The sequence below is a fragment of the Microtus oregoni genome, unplaced genomic scaffold (assembly GCF_018167655.1).
Source record: "Microtus oregoni isolate MIOR12 unplaced genomic scaffold, Mior012 000050F_ref0000143, whole genome shotgun sequence".
NCBI classification, from domain to species: Eukaryota; Metazoa; Chordata; class Mammalia; order Rodentia; family Cricetidae; genus Microtus; species Microtus oregoni.
Genome location: NW_024543256.1, coordinates 1346163 through 1368758, shown reverse-complemented (window position 1 = coordinate 1368758; position 22596 = coordinate 1346163). Strand labels below are relative to the sequence as shown.

The 22596-nt window shown below is 46.2% G+C and overlaps 2 protein-coding genes and 1 pseudogene across 3 annotated transcripts; all 3 read left to right on the top strand.

The window, feature by feature from the left end:
- Positions 1–5444: 5444 nt before the first annotated feature.
- On the top strand, positions 5445–6574 carry LOC121437072 (annotated as a pseudogene).
- A 2021-nt stretch (positions 6575–8595) lies between these two features.
- Slc10a3 (solute carrier family 10 member 3) lies at positions 8596–12926 on the top strand. 2 transcript variants are annotated; one of them, XM_041637075.1, is made up of 2 exons: positions 8596–8651; positions 11044–12926. In XM_041637075.1, the coding sequence occupies exon 2, from the start codon at positions 11175–11177 to the stop codon at positions 12603–12605; it is 1431 nt and encodes a 476-aa protein (XP_041493009.1). In that variant the 5' UTR covers positions 8596–8651; positions 11044–11174; the 3' UTR covers positions 12606–12926. The 2 variants fall into 2 exon arrangements, with proteins under 2 accessions (XP_041493009.1, XP_041493010.1); XM_041637076.1 differs by lacking the exon at positions 8596–8651 and adding an exon at positions 8734–8855.
- Positions 12927–13544: 618 nt separating this feature from the next.
- On the top strand, positions 13545–14677 carry LOC121437145 (ubiquitin-like protein 4A). The gene is made up of 4 exons (XM_041636992.1): positions 13545–13648; positions 13811–13916; positions 14168–14376; positions 14492–14677. Exons 1-4 carry the CDS (start codon positions 13601–13603, stop codon positions 14600–14602), a joined length of 474 nt encoding a protein of 157 aa, XP_041492926.1. The 5' UTR covers positions 13545–13600; the 3' UTR covers positions 14603–14677.
- The last annotated feature ends 7919 nt before the right edge of the window (positions 14678–22596 follow it).

The window sequence follows — 22596 nt, the reverse complement described above, 5'->3', positions numbered from 1 at the left end:
CAGAAGCAACCTGGTTCCAAAATGGAGAAAACACAACTTAGACTTCCTAGATGGGAGACATCAAGGCATAGTAATTTGAGGAGCCCATAAGGAATCCCTGAGGTGGCCATGCCAGAGGTGACAAACTTAGAAGTCCTACTGTGGCAACCTGCTTTCCAAGCCTTCAGCCCATCAGTGTTAAGTACTGTGTCTCAAGAAAAATGGTAAGAGCAGACAGGCCTTAAGAAAGGAGAGTAGGGCTGGGTATAGTAGTATGCATCTATTCTAAAACTTAGGAACTGGAATGCGGTAGGAGGTTCAAAAGTTAAAATTAAACCATGGCTACTTAGCAAATTCCAGGACAGCCTGGGTTACATGTATGAGGTGCTGTATCCAAAAAGGGGGTGGGGGCTGGAGGAACTCAATTAGATAAAGGCACTTGCTGCCAAATCTGATGATCCCCAGAACCCATGGTAGAAGGAGAGAACCAACTCCTGCAAGTTGTCCTCAACCATGTATAGGCACATACATGCACATACACTAAATAAGTAAATGTGAAGAGAGATAAAGGAAAAGGAATGGAAGTATTCAGTAGCAGACATATGCTAGTTTAGAAGTGTGGAGTGCCAAGGAGGAGAGGCATGCCAGGAAAGAGAGAGTTGTGTATCCAAGACTAAAGGGGGCAAGCAAGAAAGTCAGCAGGGCTCAGCTCCTTATCTCAGATATAGTGATGATAACAGTTAACACCCAGCCCCTAAGTCTGTACCAAACTCTGTCTCTGTCTCTGTTTCTCTGTTGAGATTGAAAGCAGAAGCCACCAGGCCCAGCATTAGTTACTTGTTTTGTTGTTTTGAGAAGGGTCTCACTATGTGGCCCTGGCAATGATCTCACAATGATCTGCTTGTTTCTGTCCCCCAAGTCCTGGGATGAAAGGCATGTGCCACCACATTCCACTGCTTTTATTTGTTGGTTTGTTCAAGTGGCCTGGAACTCAGAATTAGGTATGGCAGACTAGCCAGTAAGCTCCATTTATCCACCTATATCCGCCTCCCCAGTACCGCCCCCACACCAAAATATTTGTCTCTTGAATCTTCTATTATGGAAAGTTTCAAAAATCTCAAAGAATAGAGAATAATATAAATCCAGTACACCTTTCACTTGCTTCCACAATGTAGCCAGTATTGCCTCAGCTACACTTAAAAGGCTTCCAGCGGAGATCAAGAAAGTTTCAGCTTATTCATTCAAGATTTTAGTTTTAAAGCTGAGCAGTGTAGGTGCTCGCCTTTAATCCCAATGCTGAGGAGGCAGAGGCAGGTGGCTCTCTGTAGGTTCAAGACCAGCCTGGTCTACAGAGGGAGTTCCAGGACAGCCAAAGATACAGAGAAACCTCATCTCCAAAAAAAAAGAAATTAAAAAAATAGTTTTAAGCAACTAACTTACATGGCTCACACAACACTAGGAAGTCTGGTCAATAATGTCAATTACAAAAAAGATAAAGGTCACCTAGAGGTTAGGAACCAGATGAGTGGGCTCCCTAGGTTAGCAGCTTACTCCCAGGTGGAGCAGAATCTCACTGAATGTGCTTACTATGATGCTGGTAGGACAGAGACTTTCCTGTGCCTCCCAGACAATTGGACAATTGTCTTTTTGTTTGTATGTGTTTATCTGTGAGTCTGTGTGTCTGTCACCGTGTGTGAAGGTATTTATTGGCAAGAGAACAACTTGTGAAAATGAGTTCTGTCCTTCCACCATGTGGGTCCTCCCAGGGATCAAGCTCAGGTCATCAGGCTTAGTGACTTTATTCACTGAGCCACCCCACTGGTCTCCACCTTGTTTTTTAAGACAGTCTCTCATTGGCCTGCAACTCACCAAGTAAGCTAGACTGGCTTGCCAATGAGCCACAGGGATCCTTCTGTCTTTACCTCCCCAGCATTGGAATTACAAGCATTACCACCATGTTTTGTAGATTGAATTTAGGTCCTCATGCTTGCAAGCGTTTTATCAACTCTGTCCAGTTGTTTTATAAATATTAACTAAGTGCCTGTGTTCAGCAGTCACTGCTGCACAATAGGAAGAGAGCCACAGATAGGGCAACACAACTTATCTCCCATTTGACCCAATACAGGCTAGGAAGCTGATAGTGGGGAGCACTGTGTAAATTACTCCCAAAAGTTTCAGGACAACTTTGAAGGCTAACTCTCCTTAGTTGAGATTGGGTTATAGGTTTGTCCTACCACCAACCTAACTGGCTATGTACATCAGAGCATGTACCTACCCTAGAAGTCTGTATTAGGGTCTCCCATGTGTTCCAAGAGTGTTGGTGGGACAGTTGATGCAGATAAAACAAGGTGTTGCAAGCTAATCTAGCTGAACAAAACAACTGTTGTTATTATATTTCATACAAGTATTGGATGCACCTTGCACATATCTGTGTAGATGCCTTCCTTATCTGACTGGAGAATGGAATATAAGCTGCCTCTCAGGGTCACTACTGTGGTCCTGTTGCACATTTCAGAAGGTCTCCCATCTGATGTTGTCCCAACTCTTTTTTTTTTTTTTTTTTTGGTTTTTTCGAGACAGGGTTTCCCTGTGGTTTTGGAGCCTGTCCTGGAACTAGCTCTTGTAGACCAGGCTGGTCTCGAACTCACAGAGATCCGCCTGCCTCTGCCTCCCGAGTGCTGAGATTAAAGGCGTGCGCCACCACCGCCCGGCTTGTCCCAACTCTTACTATTGTTTTTTCTCTGATCCAGATGACTTCTCTTTTGGAACTTGATGTTTTTATCTAATATAAATAGCTCTTCCTTATTCTCTTCTGAGGTAAATTATTAATTCCCATAGCAAATTTCAAATATTTTCTTGCCTCTCTGCCCCCTTTCCTGCAAACAAGGCTGCCAAATTCTTCATGTTAGACTTCCCAACACTCCCTCTGGCTTTTCAGAGAAGGCTGAAATGGCTAATGATAACAAGGAGAAATCTTCTGACCAGTCTTCTTACCAAATTTTCTCCCCTGATTCCAGCACATAGCAGTAATTGGTGGCTTTCAGGTGGCCAGGCCCAAGTGAGTTCCACTCAACAACATGATTTCCACCAAGGACACAACTCTTAAAATTTCTGTCCCGACTTCTTTCAGCTGATCCATCTCTCTCTGTGGCCTACTTACTTATTCTTCAGATGGACACATTGCCCTTTCCAAACTGGATCTTCAGCCCAAGAGTATGACAAACCCATCCCTCTCACATGTCCTGACTTTAAACTGACTTCTTCCAGCAGTACCTCTCAAACCCACTTGAGACAGACAGTATCAACATTCTGAGATACCAAATATACACACAGTGGTGTGCTTACTGATCCTCTGAGGATAAACAACCTAGCATTAAGGCTTCAAAATATTAGTTTTATTTTGTTTTTTTTTTATTTGTGTGTGTGTGTGTGTGTGAGAGAGAGAGAGAGAGAGAGAGAGAGAGAGAGAGAGAGAGATTAAAAAAATAATAAAGCTTATCCTCTACCATACTTAGGAGCAGTCATATTTTTGAAGCCCTAATGCTAGGTTGTTTATCCTCAGAGGATCAGTAAGCACACCACTGTGTGTATATTTGGTATCTCAGAAGTAGGAACAGGGACATCTGGGAGAGTCCAGATGTCCAGACTGAATTGTGCCATGTGGAGAGAGGGGGAGGGGAAGAGAAAGGGGAAGGGACCAGGTGCAGCAGCTAGGAGGCCCTTATGTGCAAAGAGAACTGGCAACCAAAATGGTTGGATTATATAGTGAAGAGCAGCCTAGCCCCCTAGGCTGGAGAAGTTCAGGGTAGGGGTTGGTTTATGCCAGCCAGGAGGGCCCTGTAACAGGCAGGGACTGGGAGATGCAGAGAGAACCTGTGAGCCACTTATGCTTTGATGTGTTAAATAGGTACCTCAGCCATGTGCCGTGTGTGTGTGTGTGTGTGTGTGTGTGTGTGTGTGTGTGTGTGTTACATGCCCATGTGTGCATGCCATATTAAGGCGAGAAAGGTAGGGGGAACATGAGGTCTCTGCATTATTCCTTTAAGACATTTTCATATTCAGATTCAGGCCTCTCACTGAATCTAAAGTTTACTGTTTTAGCTAAGCTGGCTGGCCAGCAAGCTCCTGGAACCCATCTGTCTCCACCCACAGCAACACTGGGATTAAAAGCACATGCAGCAATTTGGATTTTTACAAGAGTACTGGGATTCAAATTTATGTCCTGACTATATAGAAAGTGCTCCTACCCACTGAACCATCTCACTAGCCTCCAGTTTTTTGAGACAAGGTCTCACTCTACAACCATAATGGCCTAGCTCACTATTTTTTAAGCTGACCTCAAGCTGATCCTCCATACCTCAGCCCCTCTGTCCGTGCTAGAATTACAAGTGTGAGCGCCCATTCCCAGCTGCAACTGTTTGTAATCATTCACATATCAAACTCTTAGAGTAGTGGTTCTCAATCTTCCTAATGCTGCAACCTCTTTTTTTTCTGAGACAGTGTTTCTCTGTGTAGCCCTGACTGTCCTGGATCTCACTCCGTAGAGCAGGCTGGCTTAGAACTCAAAGAGATCCACCTGTCTCTGTCTCCCAAGTGCTGGAATTCAAGGCATGCAACCTCTTAATACAATTCCTCATGTCATGGCGACTCTCAACCATAGTTATTGCTACTTCATAACTGTATTTTTGTTGCTGTTATGTAAATAAATATCTGATATGCAGATGATCTTAGGTGACCCCTGTGAAAGGGTCATTTGACCCCCAAAGGGTTTGCAACCTACAGGTTGAGAATCGCTGCCTTAGATAGAGCATGTTTACCCCCTAACATATATACATACTTGTATGTAATATATATATATATATATATATATACTAATTTAAATTTTATAAAACACACAATATGGGACTGTAGAAATAGTAAGAGTGCCTACTGCTCTTCCAGAGGACCTGGTTTCAGTTCCCAGCATCCCTGTGGCAGCTGAAAACAAATAACTCAAATTCTAGGAGATCCAACTCCCTCTGACCTCCAAGCATTCCTGCGCACACATGGTACACATAAACTTATGCAAGCGCACACACAAACATACATAAAAATATTTTTAAAGATACACTTCAAAATTGTTTTACCATCATTTTCATAGCTGTGGATGTAGGTCAGTTGGCATGAACAAGGCACTGAATTTGATTCTCAGAACCATATAAATTGGTTTTGGTGTTGTGATGATGCAAGCAGAAAGATTCAAAGTTCAAGGTCATCTCAGCTATCTTAGGAATTTGAGGTCAGCTCTGAGATTCTGTCTCATAAACAAACAAACAAATAAATAAATTAGTCTAGCTGCTTCTTTTTAGGGAAAATACCAAATGGCAGATGACACTGGTGCAGTAAGAGTGCCCAGGGACGTAGGGCTCCAGGTTTAGGAAGCTACATTGGCTTCCATAGAGTATTTGGCAGTGGTTTTAGGCACCATGGTCATGGTTGAGGCGATGGCCGTGGTCAGCACTTGTGAAGGTAAAGCCAAAGATGAAGAGTGTTTCCCCATCAGTAAGCTGGACCTTCTGGTCAAGGATATGAAGATCAAGACCATGGAAGAGATAAATCTACCTGTTCTCCCTGCCCCATTAAGTAATCTGAGATTATTGACTTTTTCTTGGGTGCATCCCTAAAGGATGAAGGTCTAAAGGTCATCCCAAATGGGAGGCGGTGGTGGGGAGGAGGCAGAAATCTTTAATAAATAAATAAAAAAGAGGGCTGGAGAGATGGCTCAGTGGTTAAGAGCATTGCCTGCTCTTCCAAAGGTCCTGAGTTCAATTCCCAGCAACCACATGGTGGCTCACAACCATCTGTAATGAGGTCTGGTGCCCTCTTCTGGCCTGCAGACATACACGCAGACAGAATATGTATACATAATAAATAAATTTAAAAAAAAATAAAATAAATAAATAAAAAAGAAACAGAAGAGAAAAAAGAGTGGAGATCAATAGAGGAAAAATAAAATAAAGGTCATCCCAGTGCAGAAAGACTCTGGCTAGCCAGTGGATCAGTTTCAAGGCTTGTGTCACTATTATGGACTACAATGGTTATGTTGGTCTTGGTGGTAAGATCTCCAAGAGGTAGCCACTGCCATCCGAGGGGCCATTATCTTGGCCAAGCTTTCCATTGTCCTTGTGCAGAAAAGCTACTGGGGGAATAAGATTGGCAAGCCCCACACTCTTACATGCAAGGTTTGGTTGACAGGCTGCTTGGCTCTGTGTTGGTGCATCTCATCCCTTCACCCAGAGGCACTGGTATAGTCTCTGCTTCTGTGCCCAAGAAGCTGTTGCTGATGGCCAGTATTGATGACTGCTACACATCAGCCAGGAACTGCACTGACACCCTGGGCAACTTTGCCAAAGGCACCTTTGATGCCATCTCCATAACCTACAGCTACCTGACCCTACCCTCTAGAAAGAGACTATGTTCACCAAGTCTCCTTATCAGGAATTCACTGACCATCTTGTGAACTGCACAAGAGTCTCTGTACAGAGGACCTATGCTCCAGCTATGACCACCACATAAGGGTTTTTGTTGTTGATGTTTGTTGTTGTTTTGTTGTTTAGAGACAGGGTTTCTCTGTGTATAATGGTTTTTATACAATAAAAATGAAGTAAATCAAGTCTATTTTTCTTAAAGTCTAAACATGGCTGCCCCAGCAGTGATTCTATGGAACTGCATACAAGTGGCAGTTAGCTTATTGCTTTTTTTATCAGAAAAAAATTCTTCAGATGGTAGCATCAAGTGAGCTAAGAAAGGTTTGCTCAACTTGTCCATACACTAAAGTACCTTTGACAGAGAGGCTGGCTTTCATAGAGTTATGAGTTGGGTTCAGTTTTCCTTTTATTCCCCTGAGACAGGGTTTCTTTGTGTGGCCTTGGCTGTGCTAAAACTCACTCAGTAGACCAGGCTAGCCTCGAACTCACAGAGATCTGCCTGCCTCTGTCCCCCTTGAGTGCTGGTATTAAAGACGTATACTATCCCCACAAACTGGGTTGTTTTCTTCACAAGAACTTCAGAATACACTCTACAATGGAAAAATCATATTATTGATGGAATGAGGCTTTATGTACAAGCTTAGAGACCAAAGCTTTGCACCAAGATCAAACATCTATGAAGAGAGATTTCTGAATCTAAAACTATCCATTAAATAAATGTAACTGAGAATAGAATTTAAATGTATTTATGGTATCAGATTTACTATTTTTAAATTATATGTGTGTGTCTTTGTAGGGGTATGTGCACATGATTGCAGGTGATTTCAAAGTCCAGACGAGGGTATCAGATTTCCTGCAGCTGGAGTTACATGCCACGTGTGGGTACTGGAACCAAACTGAAGTCCTCTTCAAGAACAGTACATGCTCTTAACCATTTCTCTCTAGCTGCAAGATAAATGTATATTTAATACTATTATTATTATTATGGTTTTTGAGACAGGGTTTTTCTGTGTAATCCTGGCTGTCATGGAACACTATACATCAGGCTGGCTTCAAACTCACAGAGATCGCCTGCCTCTGCCTCCCAAGTGATGGGATTAAAGGCATGCATCACCGCACCTGGCAAGTCTCACTTTAAAAAAAATAGTAATAATAATAATAATAAAATAAAGTTTATTTTGTACTCTTGGAAAACAGAAGCGTACAAAATAAAGAAGCACTTGGGAAGCAGAGGCAGGTGAATCTCTCTGTGAGTTTGAGGCCAACCTGACCTACAGTGTTTCATGACAGCCAGGATTACACAGAAAAACCCTTTCTCAGAAACCATAATGAAGCCGGGCGGTGGTGGCGCACGCCTTTAATCCCAGCACTCGGGAGGCAGAGGCAGGCGGATCTCTGTGAGTTCGAGGCCAGCCTGGTCTACAAGAGCTAGTTCCAGGACAGGCTCCAAAACCACAGAGAAACCCTGTCTCGAAAAACAAAAAAAAAAAAGAAACCATAATGATAATAATAGTATTAAATATACATTTATCTGGCAGCTGGAGAGAGATGATTCAATGGTTAAGCGCATGTACTGCTCTTGCTGGGACGGCAGTTAACAGAACCACCTGTATACAAATCACTTTTTTTTTAAGATTTTATTTTTATATGTGTATGAATTTTGTTTACCTGCATGATTGATGGGCAGAGGCCAGAAGAGGGTATCAAATCCCCCGGAACTGTAGTTACAGGTGGTTGTGAGCTAAGTGGGTGATGGAGAATCAAAAGTTGTAAGTGCTCCTAACCACCGTGCCATTGCTTCAACCCCCACATCACCTTTAATTCAATATTTGTTTACTATCTTCTGACATCCTTTCTACACCTTACCACACCACCCACTTCTCCCCCCCCCCCAGAACGTAACTACACAATGTAACTATTTCACGGCACGCCGAGCAGCGCGGACTCAGGAAGTCAGGTCTCACGTGGTAGGGCCTGTTCGTCGCTCCCAGAAACGTCACATCCTGTGGGAACCCGACCTGCGCCTTCCGGAGGTGAGGGCCTCTGTAAGAGGGCGGAGTCCTAGCACGCGGGTGGAGCCTCTGTGGGGCGGAGCCTGTGGGGGCGGGACGAGGTCCGGGCGGGACGAGGTCCGGGCGGGACGAGCTCGCCCGCGTCTGCTGGCCCAGACGCCGCTTGTGCGGAGCTCTGTGGCTGCGGAAGCAGGTGAGAGACTTCTACCGGGAAGGGGATGACGGGAGGTGGCTTATGGCTCCGACCTCAGTCCATGATCACCCGCTCGGGCCAGGCCCAGCGTGAGGCCTTGCGGGCGCCGGAGTGCCGTGAAGGCTCTCCTGAACCCAAGACTGACTGAGGGGTTGTGAGCCCTTCCAAACTTCTCCAACCACCTGACAACCCTCGGACTCCCAGGTGCGGAGGAGGCCTGGTCATCACTGCCAGATATCCTAACCCCCAACACTTGGCTGCTGTGGGAAAAGCTTCCCGACAGGATTGCTTCCTCAGCTTTGGAGTGTATTTACCGTAACTCATCCATCCCCTCCATCAGCAGAGGTCTAGGATAGGGGCCAAATCCCTCTTGCAGTGACTCAGGTCCACCATTCCTACTGGAAGGATGGGGTATGGGTGGATGGCCCTTAACCTCTCCCTTAACTGGTTCACACCACTCTGATGCGTACATCTTTTCCTCTCCACTTGACTTGTTACCCTACTCTGGTTTTTTGCCTCCCTCTTCATCGGTAAGACAAAGGGCTGAACCAGGGTCCCCAGGGTAAGTGATCCATACTCAGCAAAGGCCATATAGATGGAGGTCTGGGGCCAGAGACTGATCAGGATCCAGAGAACTTAAAGGCACCTGGCAAGCCATAATGTAAAACCTGCTGTGTCCACTGCCATCTAGTTGCCCCAGTTCTAGCAGGTAATACTAGGGTGATAACTATCTAGTTGAGACATGGAAAGAGGCAGACCCCTCCTTTCACCCCAAGTTACTCCACCTTTAGAAATACTCAGGTTCCACTGTAAGTTTAAATTTCTAGTAGGTGGCTCACACTTTTATCCCAACATTTGGGTGAAATCAGAGACTGCTCTTTTCTTTTCCCAGCCACTCAGACCCAAATAATCACATAGAAACTATACTCTCTATATTCTCCCAGCCTGGCTATATTCTGCCCTGCCATAGGCCAAAGTAGTTTATTAATCAATGGTAATAAGACATATTCCTAGCATACATCATTTTGGGAGGCAGAGGCAGGTAGATCTTTGACTTCCAGCCCACTCTACATGGTGAATTAATTCCAAGCCAGCTGAGGCCCTTTCTCAACAACAAAAAGTCTCTGGTAGGGCTGAATGTGGTAACCTACTCCTTTTAATTCCAGCACTTAGAGACAGAGACAAGCAGATCTCTGTGTGTTTAAGGCCAGCCTTGTGTACATAGTGAATTGCAGGCCAACCAGGACTACATATAGAGACCCTGGAAGGGGAATGTATGCCAGAAGTCTCTGAGCAGAGGTTTTCGGATATAGAAGGAACTATGAGAGTTCAAATTCTGAATCTGGGGAGCTTTAACAAGAGGTTACCTTGTGAATATCTAACCCAGTACTACTGTAACTTCCTTGAGAAGTAGGGATGTGCTTCTCACAAAGACTCCGATCTCATTAGTATAGGAGGGTAGGTAGGACAGGACATGTAGCCACAACAATGGTTTACCCAACTCCATGTCAGTAGCAAACATCACCCCCTGCAGACACTGGTTCAGTAAGTCACATACTGCCCATGTCACTTTGTCACCACTCTGTAGCTGGCAAATGGCATTCAGATTCCCCTATTCTGTTTTAGAACCTGGATCTGGTACAAGGCAATGTTCCCATCAGCACTCTTTTTTTCTTCATTTTTGAAGACAGGGTTTCTCTGTGTATTCCTGAGACTCGGTTGTAGTCTAGACTGGCCTCAAATTTACAGAGATCTGCCTGCCTCTGCCTCCTGAGTGCTGGGATTAAAGGTGTGCGCCACCATCTCCCATTGGCACATTTTGTTCTCTGACTAGTCTCCTTGTCTTCCCCAGGAAGCTATTTTTTTTTATTTGATTTGCTTTGTTTGGAAACGGAGTATCAAGTCCTCCAAGCTGCCGTGGAACTGGCTATGTAACTGAAGGGTGATCTTGAACTGATTGTCTTGCCTCCACTTCCCAAGTGCTAGGATGACAGCAGTGAGCCACAATACCTAGCCCCTTTAGGAAGCAGTTTCGTTCATTCCTACAGTGCTATTAGGGCATCTTGATAGTGTGGAGTAGACTAGTGGTGGCAGGGGTAGAGATTGCTCTCCTAAAACCCTCAGTACTAGAATATCTCTTTTTAGAGATGCTTAGATGTTTAGAGAGGTCACCGTAGTAAGCAAGTCCAGAGAATTGGCAGACTGAGTGGGCTTTCCTATATGTGGGTGACCTCTCTTGAATGAGAAGCTTGAGGCAGCTGTACTGGAGGAAATGGTTGCAAGGATCAGTACTATCCCCAAACTAGAAGTAAAAGGTTCTCTGAGAGCCCCATGCTCCTGAGCTTGCAGTTTCTCCTCTCATATGCCATTTTTTTGCCCCTTCTCTTTTCAGAGGAAGCCGTGATATCAAAGAAGACCACACAGGACCAGGACCTTCCCATGGACCCTTCTCAGGATATTCCAATAGCACAAGCAATGGTGTTCCTCTAAGACAAAAGGAGCCACGATCCTTTGAGAAGAGCCATGGTGGTCAGGAGAAGCAGAGGTAGCTCCCAACAGTTGCCTAGCCTGGGACAGGGTGGTTGTACAAGTCTCCTAGGTATGCTCAGAGCTACCCTGCTGCTCATCAGCCTGCCATGGGGGGCCCAAGTGATGGCCAGTGCCAACCTCAGCACTGCTCTGGGCCACACTGTGCCACTGACCGGTGGTCACTATTTGAGCATTGGGGATGGCTCAGTGACAGAGTTTGAGTTCCCTGAAAAGAGTGAGGGTATCATTGTGATCTCTAGCCAATACTCGGGACAGGCCAATGGGACAGGAGTCAGCCCCACACTGAGGGTTATATCCCTGGACACAGAGGTACTAACCATCAAGAATGTGAGTGCCATAACCTGGGGCAGTGGGGGTGGCTTTGTGGTGAGCATCCACTCAGGTCTGGCTGGGCTGGCCCCACTCCACCTCCAGCTCATGGACTTCCATGAGGCCCCACCCTTGCTGATTGAAGAACGAAAAGATTTCTGCATCAGGGTGTCACCTGCTGAAGATATCCCTTCTACCCTCAACCCCAACTTGGGCCACTTCTCAGAGAACCCAATTCTGTACCTGCTCCTGCCTCTTATCTTTGTCAACAAGTGTTCATTTGGGTGTAAAGTGGAACTTGAAGTTTTGAAGGAGCTTCTACAGAGCCCCCAACCCATGCTGTTGGGTCTCTTGGGCCAGTTTCTGGTCATGCCCTTCTATGCTTTCCTGATGGCCAAAGTCTTCATGCTACCCAAGGCCTTGGCTCTGGGCCTCATCATTACCTGCTCATCACCTGGCGGTGGGGGGAGCTATCTTTTCAGTCTCCTCCTTGGAGGAGATGTCACCCTGGCCATCTCCATGACTTTCATCTCAACAGTAGCTGCTACGGGTTTCCTGCCACTCTCATCAGCTCTCTACAGCCGTCTTCTCAGCATCCATGAAACACTCCACGTGCCCATCTCCAAGATACTGGGGACTCTGCTGTTCATCGCCATCCCCATAGCAGCAGGTGTGGTGATCAAGTCTAAGCTCCCCAAGTTCTCAGAGCTGCTGCTACAGGTCATCAAGCCCTTCAGCTTTGTACTTCTCCTAGGTGGCCTGTTCCTGGCCTACCACATGGGGGTCTTCATCTTAGTGGGAGTCAGGTTACCCATTGTACTGGTGGGCTTCACAGTGCCTCTGGTTGGCCTCTTGGTGGGCTACAGCCTGGCCATGTGCCTGAAGCTGCCGGTGGCCCAGAGGCGGACAGTCAGCATTGAGGTAGGGGTGCAAAACAGCCTGCTAGCCTTAGCCATGCTGCAGCTGTCTCTTCGCCGCCTTCAAGCAGACTATGCTTCTCAGGCCCCCTTCATTGTGGCACTGAGTGGTACCTCCGAGATGCTGGCTTTGGTTATTGGCCAGTTCATCTACAGCAGCTTGTTTCCTGTTCCCTGAGGACCCTGGCTGAAGTTTTCTAACCCCAGTCCCCATACTCCATCCACTCTCCCCACAGTTCTTGTGTACCAAAGGCCTTTAAGTTCTCATGCACTATGCATTCATACAAATCCAGGCTTATTTTTTGTTACTTTTTTTTCAGCTTTCAGTGCCAAAGAGGCCAATGCTGAGTTAGAAATATATTTCAATAAAAGACAAAAGCAAGCTTGGGTCCATTACAGTCTTTGTCCCTTGGAGCCTATGAATGGGGATAGGAAGTGTGTCTGGGCTGGTATGGGCCAGAATGGTGAACAGGCTTGGTGATCCTGCAGAGCCTACTCTCTCCTGGCTCCCTGTTTTGCACATGGTAGGCAAGTGTTATACCTTTGAGCTGTATCCCCAGACCTACAAAAGCTTTTCTCTATCAGCTCTCCCCAACGGGGCAGACCTCTCTGTTCTATAATGAGTGAGGAGATAAAAGGCCTGGGTTCAATACTTCAGGGCCTCAGTCAGGATATTTTTACAGCCAGACTAAAAAGGAAGAAGTAGAAAGCCTCGGGCTATGGCAGGTAGGACTGGATCATTTCTGTATCTGAGAGACATCACTAGTCTGCACTGATTTGGTCCACCAGCAGCGTAGGAATTAGCGCAGGTCAGGCCTTGCCAGAAGCTGATATCCTGGTCCTTCTACTTACAGCTTCCAAGTGAAGCAAGCCTGACCCCACAGGTTCCTCGCTTCGGTCCTAGGGGGCGGGATACCCCCACTTCCCCGCACCAAAGCCACTGAAGGCTTGTAGGCCGAGGTGGGGGGCAGGGAGGCAGACTCTACCCCAGGCTCTGGCAGGCGCGAAGGCCCGGAGGCGGGACTGAAGAACATGGGCGGGAGCCACGCGGCGGGCGCGCCCCTTTCACGGCTTCCGGCGGGCGGTTCCTGCGCGCGCCCGGGGCAGCGGCGCGCGCACGGCAGGGAACCGTTGGGGTTTGCATTGGCCCTAGTGGACGCGGCTGTGGACACCATGCAGCTGACCGTGAAGGCGCTCCAGGGCCGGGAGTGCAGCCTACAGGTAAGGTCACCCCTGCAGGCTGCTGCACTCACATACTCTTGCCGCTGGGGGCCAATGGCGGGCGGGGGAGGTCGGGAGAGCTGACCCCAGGAGGGGGCACAAGGGCTTCGTCACCCAGGGAATTCGGGCTAAACCCTTGCCTCTCCACCTCGGCCCGGTCAGGTGCCGGAGGACGAGCTAGTGTCTACACTGAAGCACCTGGTCTCGGATAAGCTGAACGTCCCTGTGCGCCAGCAACGTCTGCTGTTCAAGGGCAAGGCCCTAGCAGGTAACTAGGGAAAGAAACCATCCAGGGACCGCCGCAGGAAGTTGGAAACAGGGGGGACGGGATGTACATGCCAGTGTAATGAATTAGGGCACTGGCTGCCATTGGACCTCAGAAAAGTAATTGAGCCACCACCACCCCACCACCCCATAGCCAGATGCTGCAGTGCTTCACTCTGGCTGGCTGTGGCAAGATTGCTCTCTGGCCACCCCCACAGCAGTGAGGAAGGAACCCCACCAATCTCTCTTTGGCAGATGAGAAACGACTGTCAGATTACAACATCGGGCCCAATTCTCAGCTCAACCTAGTCGTTAAACCTTTGGAGAAGGTGCTACTAGAAGAAGGGTCTGCCCACAGACTGGTCGACTCCCCACCCCTACCCCTCTGGCAGCTGATCTCCAAAGTCCTGGCCGGTCACTTCAGTGTAGCAGATGCCAGCAGGGTCCTGGAACAACTACAGAGGGTGAGGAGAGTAATGCTGGACCTCCAATCTTAATGCTTCTAGCCCCAGCCCCTCCTGTTCTAGCATACTCCTTGCAACTGGCACTCCCTGAACCCACCTGCTCTTCTCTCCTCAGGATTATGACAGGTCCCTGAGCCGCCTAACACTGGATGACATCGAACGTTTGGCCAGCCGCTTTCTACACCCTGAAGTAACTGAGGCTATGGAAAAAGGGTTCTCCAAATAGCATTCTGGGATTGGGGGGAGAAATTCTAGGTCAGGCCACAGCTGCATGTTGCATTAAATGTGTTCTCATGTCGCAGTTTGGCTCATAGTGATAATAATAGCTGGTATGTACCCAGCTCTTGCTAGGTGCTAGGCACTACTCAAAGTACTTGGCCTGAATTCTCTTCTGCCTCCCACAGGACAGTTGAGGTTGCACTGTAGAGACACCTAGCAATGGCTTGGGACAGCCAGAGTCCAAGTCTAGCCAGTCTTAGAAGTGCCTCTGTAGGAGAAAGAGTGTGCTGTTTTGAGGGATGGGCCTTACCATTCCCATTTAGCCCACTCAGCATACACCCTCAACTCCCTCAGGAAGCCGCTAGTCCCTGTCATTTGCCCTCTAGTGTATCTGGCATAGCCCTTGGCAAATCTCCATAGGAAGCCAAGTGGTAGCCATCCAGGGCCCCTCTGCAGCAGCAGCCAGTGTGCTCTTGATGTATGACACAGGGGCTGGAGGATCAGAAAGATACCCCAGCTCCAGTGTATGACTTGAGTCAAGTTTCCATGCCACTTTGGTCCCCAACCATTGAATCTGTTCAATGATGGCCACTCATCTGACCTGAATAAGTTTCCTTCCCCCTTTGCCAGCTCATGGTGGGAGTCTCTGCTCTCATCACCTGCAGTTCCACCTTGTGTTCAGTAAGCAAACTGAAGCCAAGCATGGGCCACAGATGGAGTATCCTGGGCCTCCGTGACATAGCTCTTCTTGGGGCCACCCTATCTGCTTGGCTCCTCCTGGAAGTGGGTCTCATCCATGAGGGACAGCAGGTGACTCAGCAAGGCATTGTCACAACTAGGACTCTGCCTTGGTCTCCTCACCCAGCGCTCACTCACAACATGAGACGGATGCTTCCTCTGCCACCTGTGTACAGGGGCTTTTACTTTGCACACCTTCATTGCTTAAGAAGAAACTCAGGGTGCTGAGGAGGAAATAGAGATGTAAGCTGAAGACAGTGATTCTTCTTTTCAGTGTACCTATGCTTGGGTGCTAAAGGTCATGTAAGTACTAGCTCCTTTGAGGAGGACCCCTTGGGAGCAGTTGAGGCTGGAAGATAGCCACCTTCAGGACACGACTCCTGCCCCTCCACTCTTGCCAAGGAAGCCACTCTGAATGTTGTCGGGGCTACACTTGCCTTTCTTGCCCAAGGGCCTCCTGGGACAAATCTTGAGTCCCCATAATGGAATGATAAACTAAAGTGAGGCCTGAGGGGATGAGCAGCTGACAGATCCTGGTCCTCCCTAAGACTTGGGATATCACACCAGGGACCTGCTTGTGAGCACATGTATGGACTGGCAGCTCAGATAATAAGCTTACCAATGTCCTTGTTCACTTTGAGTCAGGGAACGTGTTTGGAAAATTAAATAACACTAAAGGTGAGACTTTTCACCAAAATGAACTCTATTAATAAACTAGGCTGCTTTTGGTTTCCAATAATTGATTTAACAACACAGGAAACATGTTGGCTTATAAAACTGAAAAAGCCCAGGAGTGCTGGCAGTGGATGAACAATTTCACCAGCTTTTTTCCTGCCTCCCTCTGAATTCTCCAGGATCTACTTCATCCTTACCACTATTTCCAAGGATCAAAGGGTGGCTGCCTGCAGCTTCATCGAAACCCTTCATTCTCTGCCAGTGAGGAGCACTTTCTCTCTGTAGCATAGCTTCTGTCTCAGATGCCCCAGCAAATAAATGCTGTCTCTTATTGGTCAGAACTGAATCCTGTGTAATTACTTGGGCTGGGCATATGGGAAAAGGAGCTGTTGATTATCTGTTAACAGCTACTCAGCCGGTCTTGGTCTACTTTTCTGGGCACATGTGAGTTGTACCAGCTGTCCCTCATTCTGGTGGATGCAGATGGCAACTGTCCACTACAAGAAATAACTAAACCAGAAAGAGCTTGACTCCCTTGGAGATAGTAAAGGAGGAAGGGATGAGGACTCAAGACAAGGAGTGTTTTCTGAGACTTGCATCCAAAGACTCTTCAAGTTTCTAAAGGTAGAAACAAACCATGGACGTGTTCATGAGTCTCTTGAGCCAGTGTTCCTCAATTCAGAGCACTGGAAGTCTTTAAAATGGTCACCTTAGCCAGAGATGAGACAGTGAGACAGTGGTGTTTAGATGAGTACAATTGGCAGGTTTTTCTGTGTAGCTACCTATAGAGCAAGAAAATATAGGTTCTTCGGGAATCAGGCTATGCCTGAAACAGAAAATTCACAAGTGTAGGAAGGGGTCCAATTGACAACTGATTGCCTTGGAAGGCTGGGATGGCTATATGTGGGAAGTCAGGGACAGGAGATAAGATTGGACATAGAGATAAGTGAAGAGCCCTCGGGGCCCTATAATGAAAAAGCTGATCCAGAAAAGTAGGAAGACTCCTTTCGATAGTCAACTATTGTATTTCTATGCAGAGCACTTCCTGTTTCATTCTCTTCTGACTGCCAAATGTAGGAAGTAGATGAGCAATAACTTGAACCCAGGTCTAGCTTTATTCTTTGGGCTCATGTAAGCATACTGCTATAGCCAGGAATTTTCTTTACACGGAGAATCTTAAGATACTGGAAGGATGACTGAGGTGGCTGACCTGAGAAAGGAGCTAAGGAAGAAAGGAGAGGTCTCAAATTCAAGGAGCCAGCTTCACTAACCAGAGGAGTTTAGAAGGGAGCCCAAAGTAAAGGTATTGATTGACAGGAAGTGGTCACAAGTGCAAGTCAAGGGCAGGCCTCCAGAAGAGAGAGACCATCGGTGCTGCCACTACAGGGACAAGATGGAGCCTCTCTCTGGAGTTCTTAATATGTAGGTTATTGCCACTGTATGACAGGCCAAGGAGTCCTCAGGAACCTCTCATTCCACAAGATGTGTGTACAAAGGAATGGAGACAAATAGGTAATGTTTGTTAGGTCTCAAATCCAGAACAAATGGCTGAGATGCCTACTGAACATATCAAAGCAGACACAGCCACCAGGTTCTCCCATATCTCTCAGTCCCTACCTATTCCAGGATCCTCCTGGCTGGCATTCCCCATCCCCTATGCTCAACATCTCCAGCCCAGGAGGCTGGGCTGCTCTTCTATAAATAATCCAACCATTTTGGTTGCCTGACCTTTTTGTCTGGCCCTTACCTTCCTGGCTTCTTGGTCCCTTTCCACTCCACACTATCCTCACATGGGTCAGGGTCATGTCCACTCTGGACTCCCCCGGATGTTCCTGCCTCTGGCTATGCTCTCCCACATGTCTGCAATACACTTTCTCCTCCACCGCACCTAGGAGCAGTCATGTTCATTTCCTTTCCTTTTCCTTTTATTTCTTTTTTCATTCAGTGTTAAGCCTTGGGGAGTTCTGTCAGGGCAAGGATGTCAGATAAGAGGAGGGAAGACAAGAGATGACAAATGCTGCTTGAATAGGCAATAGGAAGGGGGCCATAAGAGGAGGCTGGGAACTTGGTGAAAATAGAGTGACTGCAGGATGCAGACCTTCTCTTTGCCCTGAATTTGGTATGGCCCTCCATGTACCAGCAGACTCTAAATTCTTGGGGCCCTCATCAGGGATTAAAACATTAGCCATAGGCTCTGTGCCCTGCTGAGCCGCACACGTACACCCAAGTGGCAATAATCCGCTCCCTGCTCCCTGCTCAATACAAGTTCCTGAGAATCCTTCCTGACTCTCAGATTGGGGCCCTGGTCCTAGGTATGAGATGTGATCACTATCACACCAGAGATAGCAGCAGAAATGAAGGTCCCGGCTCAGATGGTCTCCCAAAGACAGAAATGTTCAGAGAGCTGGGATGAGATATTTGGTGGGCCAGCAGGAGTGGCAGACCCAGGAGCTCAGCTTTTATGGTGAGCCTCATTGAATTGGATATTCACAGGGGATAGATTAATTAATGAGACAGTTTTTGGTGTGAACTTGTGATTTCTTTCATGTCTATATGAACATGGCAAAGTAACACAAGAAGAGCTGCCAAACAATCACATTTTATATTTTTTTATTTTATTTTTTTTGCTGTTTCCTTTTTTTTTGAGTTTGTGTTTCTGGTTTTTTTTTTTAATTTATTTATTTATTAAAGATTTCTGTCTCTTCCCCGCCACCGCCTCCCATTTCCCTCCCCCTCCCCCAATCAAGTCCGCCTCCCTCCTCAGCCCAAAGAGCAATCAGGGTTCCCTGCCCTGTGGGAAGTCCAAGGACCACCCACCTCCATCCAGGTCTAGTAAGGTGAGCATCCAAACTGCCTAGGCTCCCACAAAGCCAGTACGTGCAGTGGGATCAAAAACCCACTGCCATTGATCTTGAGTTCTCAGTAGTCCTCATTGTCTGCTATGTTCAGCGAGTCCAGTTTTATCCCACGCTTTTTCAGACCCAGGCCAGCTGGCCTTGGTGAGTTCCCGATAGAACATCCCCATTCTCTCAGTGTGTGGGTGCACCCCTCGCGGTCCCGAGTTCCTTGCTCGTGCTCTCTCTCCTTCTGCTCCTGATTTGGACCTTGAGATTTCTGTCCGGTGCTCCAATGTGGGTCTCTGTCTCTGTCTCCTTTCATTGCCTGATGAAGGTTAATATTCAGGAGGATGCCTATATGTTTGTCTTTGGGCTCTCCTTATTTAGCTTCTCTAGGATCAATAATTATAGGCTCAATGTCCTTTGTTTATGGCTAAAAACCAAATATGTGTGAGTACATCCCATGTTCCTCTTTTTGGGTCTGGCTTACCTCACTCAGGATAGTGTTTTCTATTTCCATCCATTTGCATGCAAAATTCAAGAAGTCTTTGTTTTTTACTGCTGAGTAGTACTCTAATATGTATATATTCCATACTTTCTTCATCTATTCTTCCATTGAAGGGCATCTAGGTTGTTACCAGGTTCTGGCTATTACAAACAATGCTGCTATGAACATAGTAGAGCATATACTTTTGTTGTATGATAAGGCCTCTCTTGGTTATATTCCCAAGAGTGGTATTGCTGGGTCCAGGGGTAGGTTGATCCCGAATTTCCTAAGAAACCGCCACACTGCTTTCCAAAGTGGTTGCACAAGTTTGCATTCCCACCAGCAATGGATGAGTGTACCCCTTTCTCCACAACCTCTCCAGCAAAGGCTATCATTGGTGTTTTTGATATTTAGCCATTCTGACAGGTGTAAGATGGTATCTTAAAGTTGTCTTGATTTGCATTTCCCTGATCGCTAAGGAAGTTGAGCATGACCTTAAGTGTCTTTTGGCCATTTGAAGTTCTTCTGTTGAGAATTCTCTGTTCAGCTCAGTGCCCCATTTTATAATTGGGTTGATTAACCTTTTACGGTCTAGTTTCTTGAGTTCTTTATATATTTTGGAGATCAGACCTTTGTCAATTGTGGGGTTGGTGAAGATCTTCTCCCAGTCAGTGGGTTGCCTTTCTGTCTTAGTGACAGTGTCCTTTGCTTTACAGAAGCTTCTCAGTCTCAGGAGGTCCCATTTATTCAACGAGGCCCTTAATGTCTGTGCTGCTGGGGTTATACGTAGGAAGTGGTCTCCTGTGCCCATGTGTTGTAGAGTACGTCCCACTTTCTCTTCTATCAGGTTCAGTGTGTTCGGATTGATATTGAGGCCTTTAATCCATTTGGACTTGAGTTTTGTGCACGGTGATAGATATGGATCTATTTTCATTCTTCTACAGGTAAACAACCACATTTTAGAACAGTCTGAGCATCCTTCATCCAACTGAACCTTTCAGAAAAGAGCCATGAAAGTTTGGGACATTCCCTCATGCCTCCTTCCTGTTACAATAACTTTATTCTAGCAACTCAATATACTCTAGGCCCACCTTATAAACTTTCTTGCCCTTGACTAAGGATCAGCCTTTTACTAGAGAATGGTATTTATTTGTTTCTCTGTTTATTGAATGGTATTTAGAAACTAAGATCTGTGTGAAAGATGTGGTCACTATTTCTAGACTCCTATAATAGACAAGCCTTAGAAATATAAATACCCGCGCCAGGCGGTGGTGGCTCTCGCCTTTAATCCCAGCACTCGGGAGGCAGAGGCAGGCGGATCTCTGTGAGTTCGAGGCCAGCTTGGTCTACAAGAGCTAGTGCCAGGACAGGCTCCAAAGCTACAGAGAAACTCTGTCTCAAAAAACTAATATATATATATATATATATATATATATATATATCCATATATATTAAGAAATCACAAGTTCGAGTCTGGCGGTGGTGGCCCATGCCTTTAATCCCAGCACTTGGGAGGCAGAAGCAGGCAGATCTTTGTGAGTTCGAGGCCAGCCTGGTCTACAAAAGCTAGTTCCGGGACAAGCTCCAAAGCTACAGAGAAAAAAAAGAAGAAGAAGAAGAAATCACAAGTTCACGCTGAAACCTTCAGCCATAGTTTTGTGTCACAGTTCTTTCACACCTTCCTCATTCCGCAGTGAAAATTCTAGCTTCTGACAGCATCGATATATTTACTCATTTGTTCTACCAGATAAAGTCTATCTTAACATATACCCAAAATAACTTCACACTCACCTCATCCAGACCATTATCCACATTAAATATGCTAAGAAGGAAGCCAGTTATCTTTGTGCACAAGAGAGTATGGTAGTAGAATTATATATAAAGGGCACTGACTTAGCTGGATGTGGTGGTGCATACCTGTAGTCCCAGCTACTCAAGTAACTCTAAGGTCATTTCAGTTCAGGACACAGAGACCAATTGACCAACAATTGATTCTTTACAAAAAAATATTTAAAACATGGAAAAGGGGGCCAGGTGATGGTGATGCACACCTTTAATTCCAGCACTCAGGAGGCAGAGCAGGTGGATCTCTGAGATTGAGGCCAACCTGGTCTATAGAGCGAGTTCCAGGACAGGCTCCAAAGGTACACAAAGAAATCCTGTCTTGTAAAAAATGTAAAAGAGACAGTAAGGTGACTCAGCAGGTAAAAGCCTTTGCTGCACAAGCCTGGAGAGCAGCTATCTCAATTCCCTATAGAAAAGCATTTTAAGTAGTTTCTGGTTTAGCCTTCCTGAAAATTTTACCACAGTAATTATGTGTACCTGCATGTGTGTTAAATTCCTGCTATGCTTTTTTCTTTTCTTTTCTTTTTTGTCTTTTACTTCCTTGTTTCATGAGACAGGAAGACTACCAAGTACTCTCTATATACCCCAATCTAGCCTCAAACTCATGGCAATCCTCCTGCTTCAGCTTCTCAAGTACTTGAATCACAGAAGTGCTATCATGTCCAGTTTTGGTTTATCTGCTTATTTTTGTATTTTTGGGGTAATACAGATTGATCCCAGAGCCTTGTACATTCTAGGAAAGAATTTAACCAATAAAACATATCCTCAGCTTTTCTCCCCTTTAAATGTTAAAAGCCAGGCATGATGGTGCATGCCTTTACTCACAGCACTCAGGAGGCAGAGATAGGTGGTTCTCTGTGAGTTTGAGGCCAATTTGGTCACATAGTTCCAGGACGGCTAAGAATATATTGAGAGACTCCATCTCAAAAACAAAAACAAAAAATAAAAATTAAATAATCTTTTAGGTTACCCTACAAAGTAATTGATTTCATCATAGCATCTTCATTTTTAAAATTTCTTTTTAATTTTCCCCCTTTCATTTAAAATACATTCTTGCCAGGCAGTGGTGGCGCACACCTTTAATCCCAGCACTTGGGAGACAGAGGCAGGCAGATGTCTGTGAGTTCAAGGCCAGCCTGGTCTACAGAGCGAGTTCCAGGACAGGCTCCAAAGCTAAACAAAGAAACTCTGTCACAAAAATAAAGAAAGAAGAAGAAAATAGATTATTTTCTCACATAATTTATCCTGATTACACTTTCCCCTTTCCTTCTACCCCCTTCTATCTCTCATTAGAAAAGAACAGACTTCTAAAAGATAACAACAAAACATAACAAAATAAAATATAACAAGATAGCCGGGCGATGATGGCGCACGCCTTTAATCCCAGCACTCGGGAGGCAGAGGCAGGCGGATCTCTGT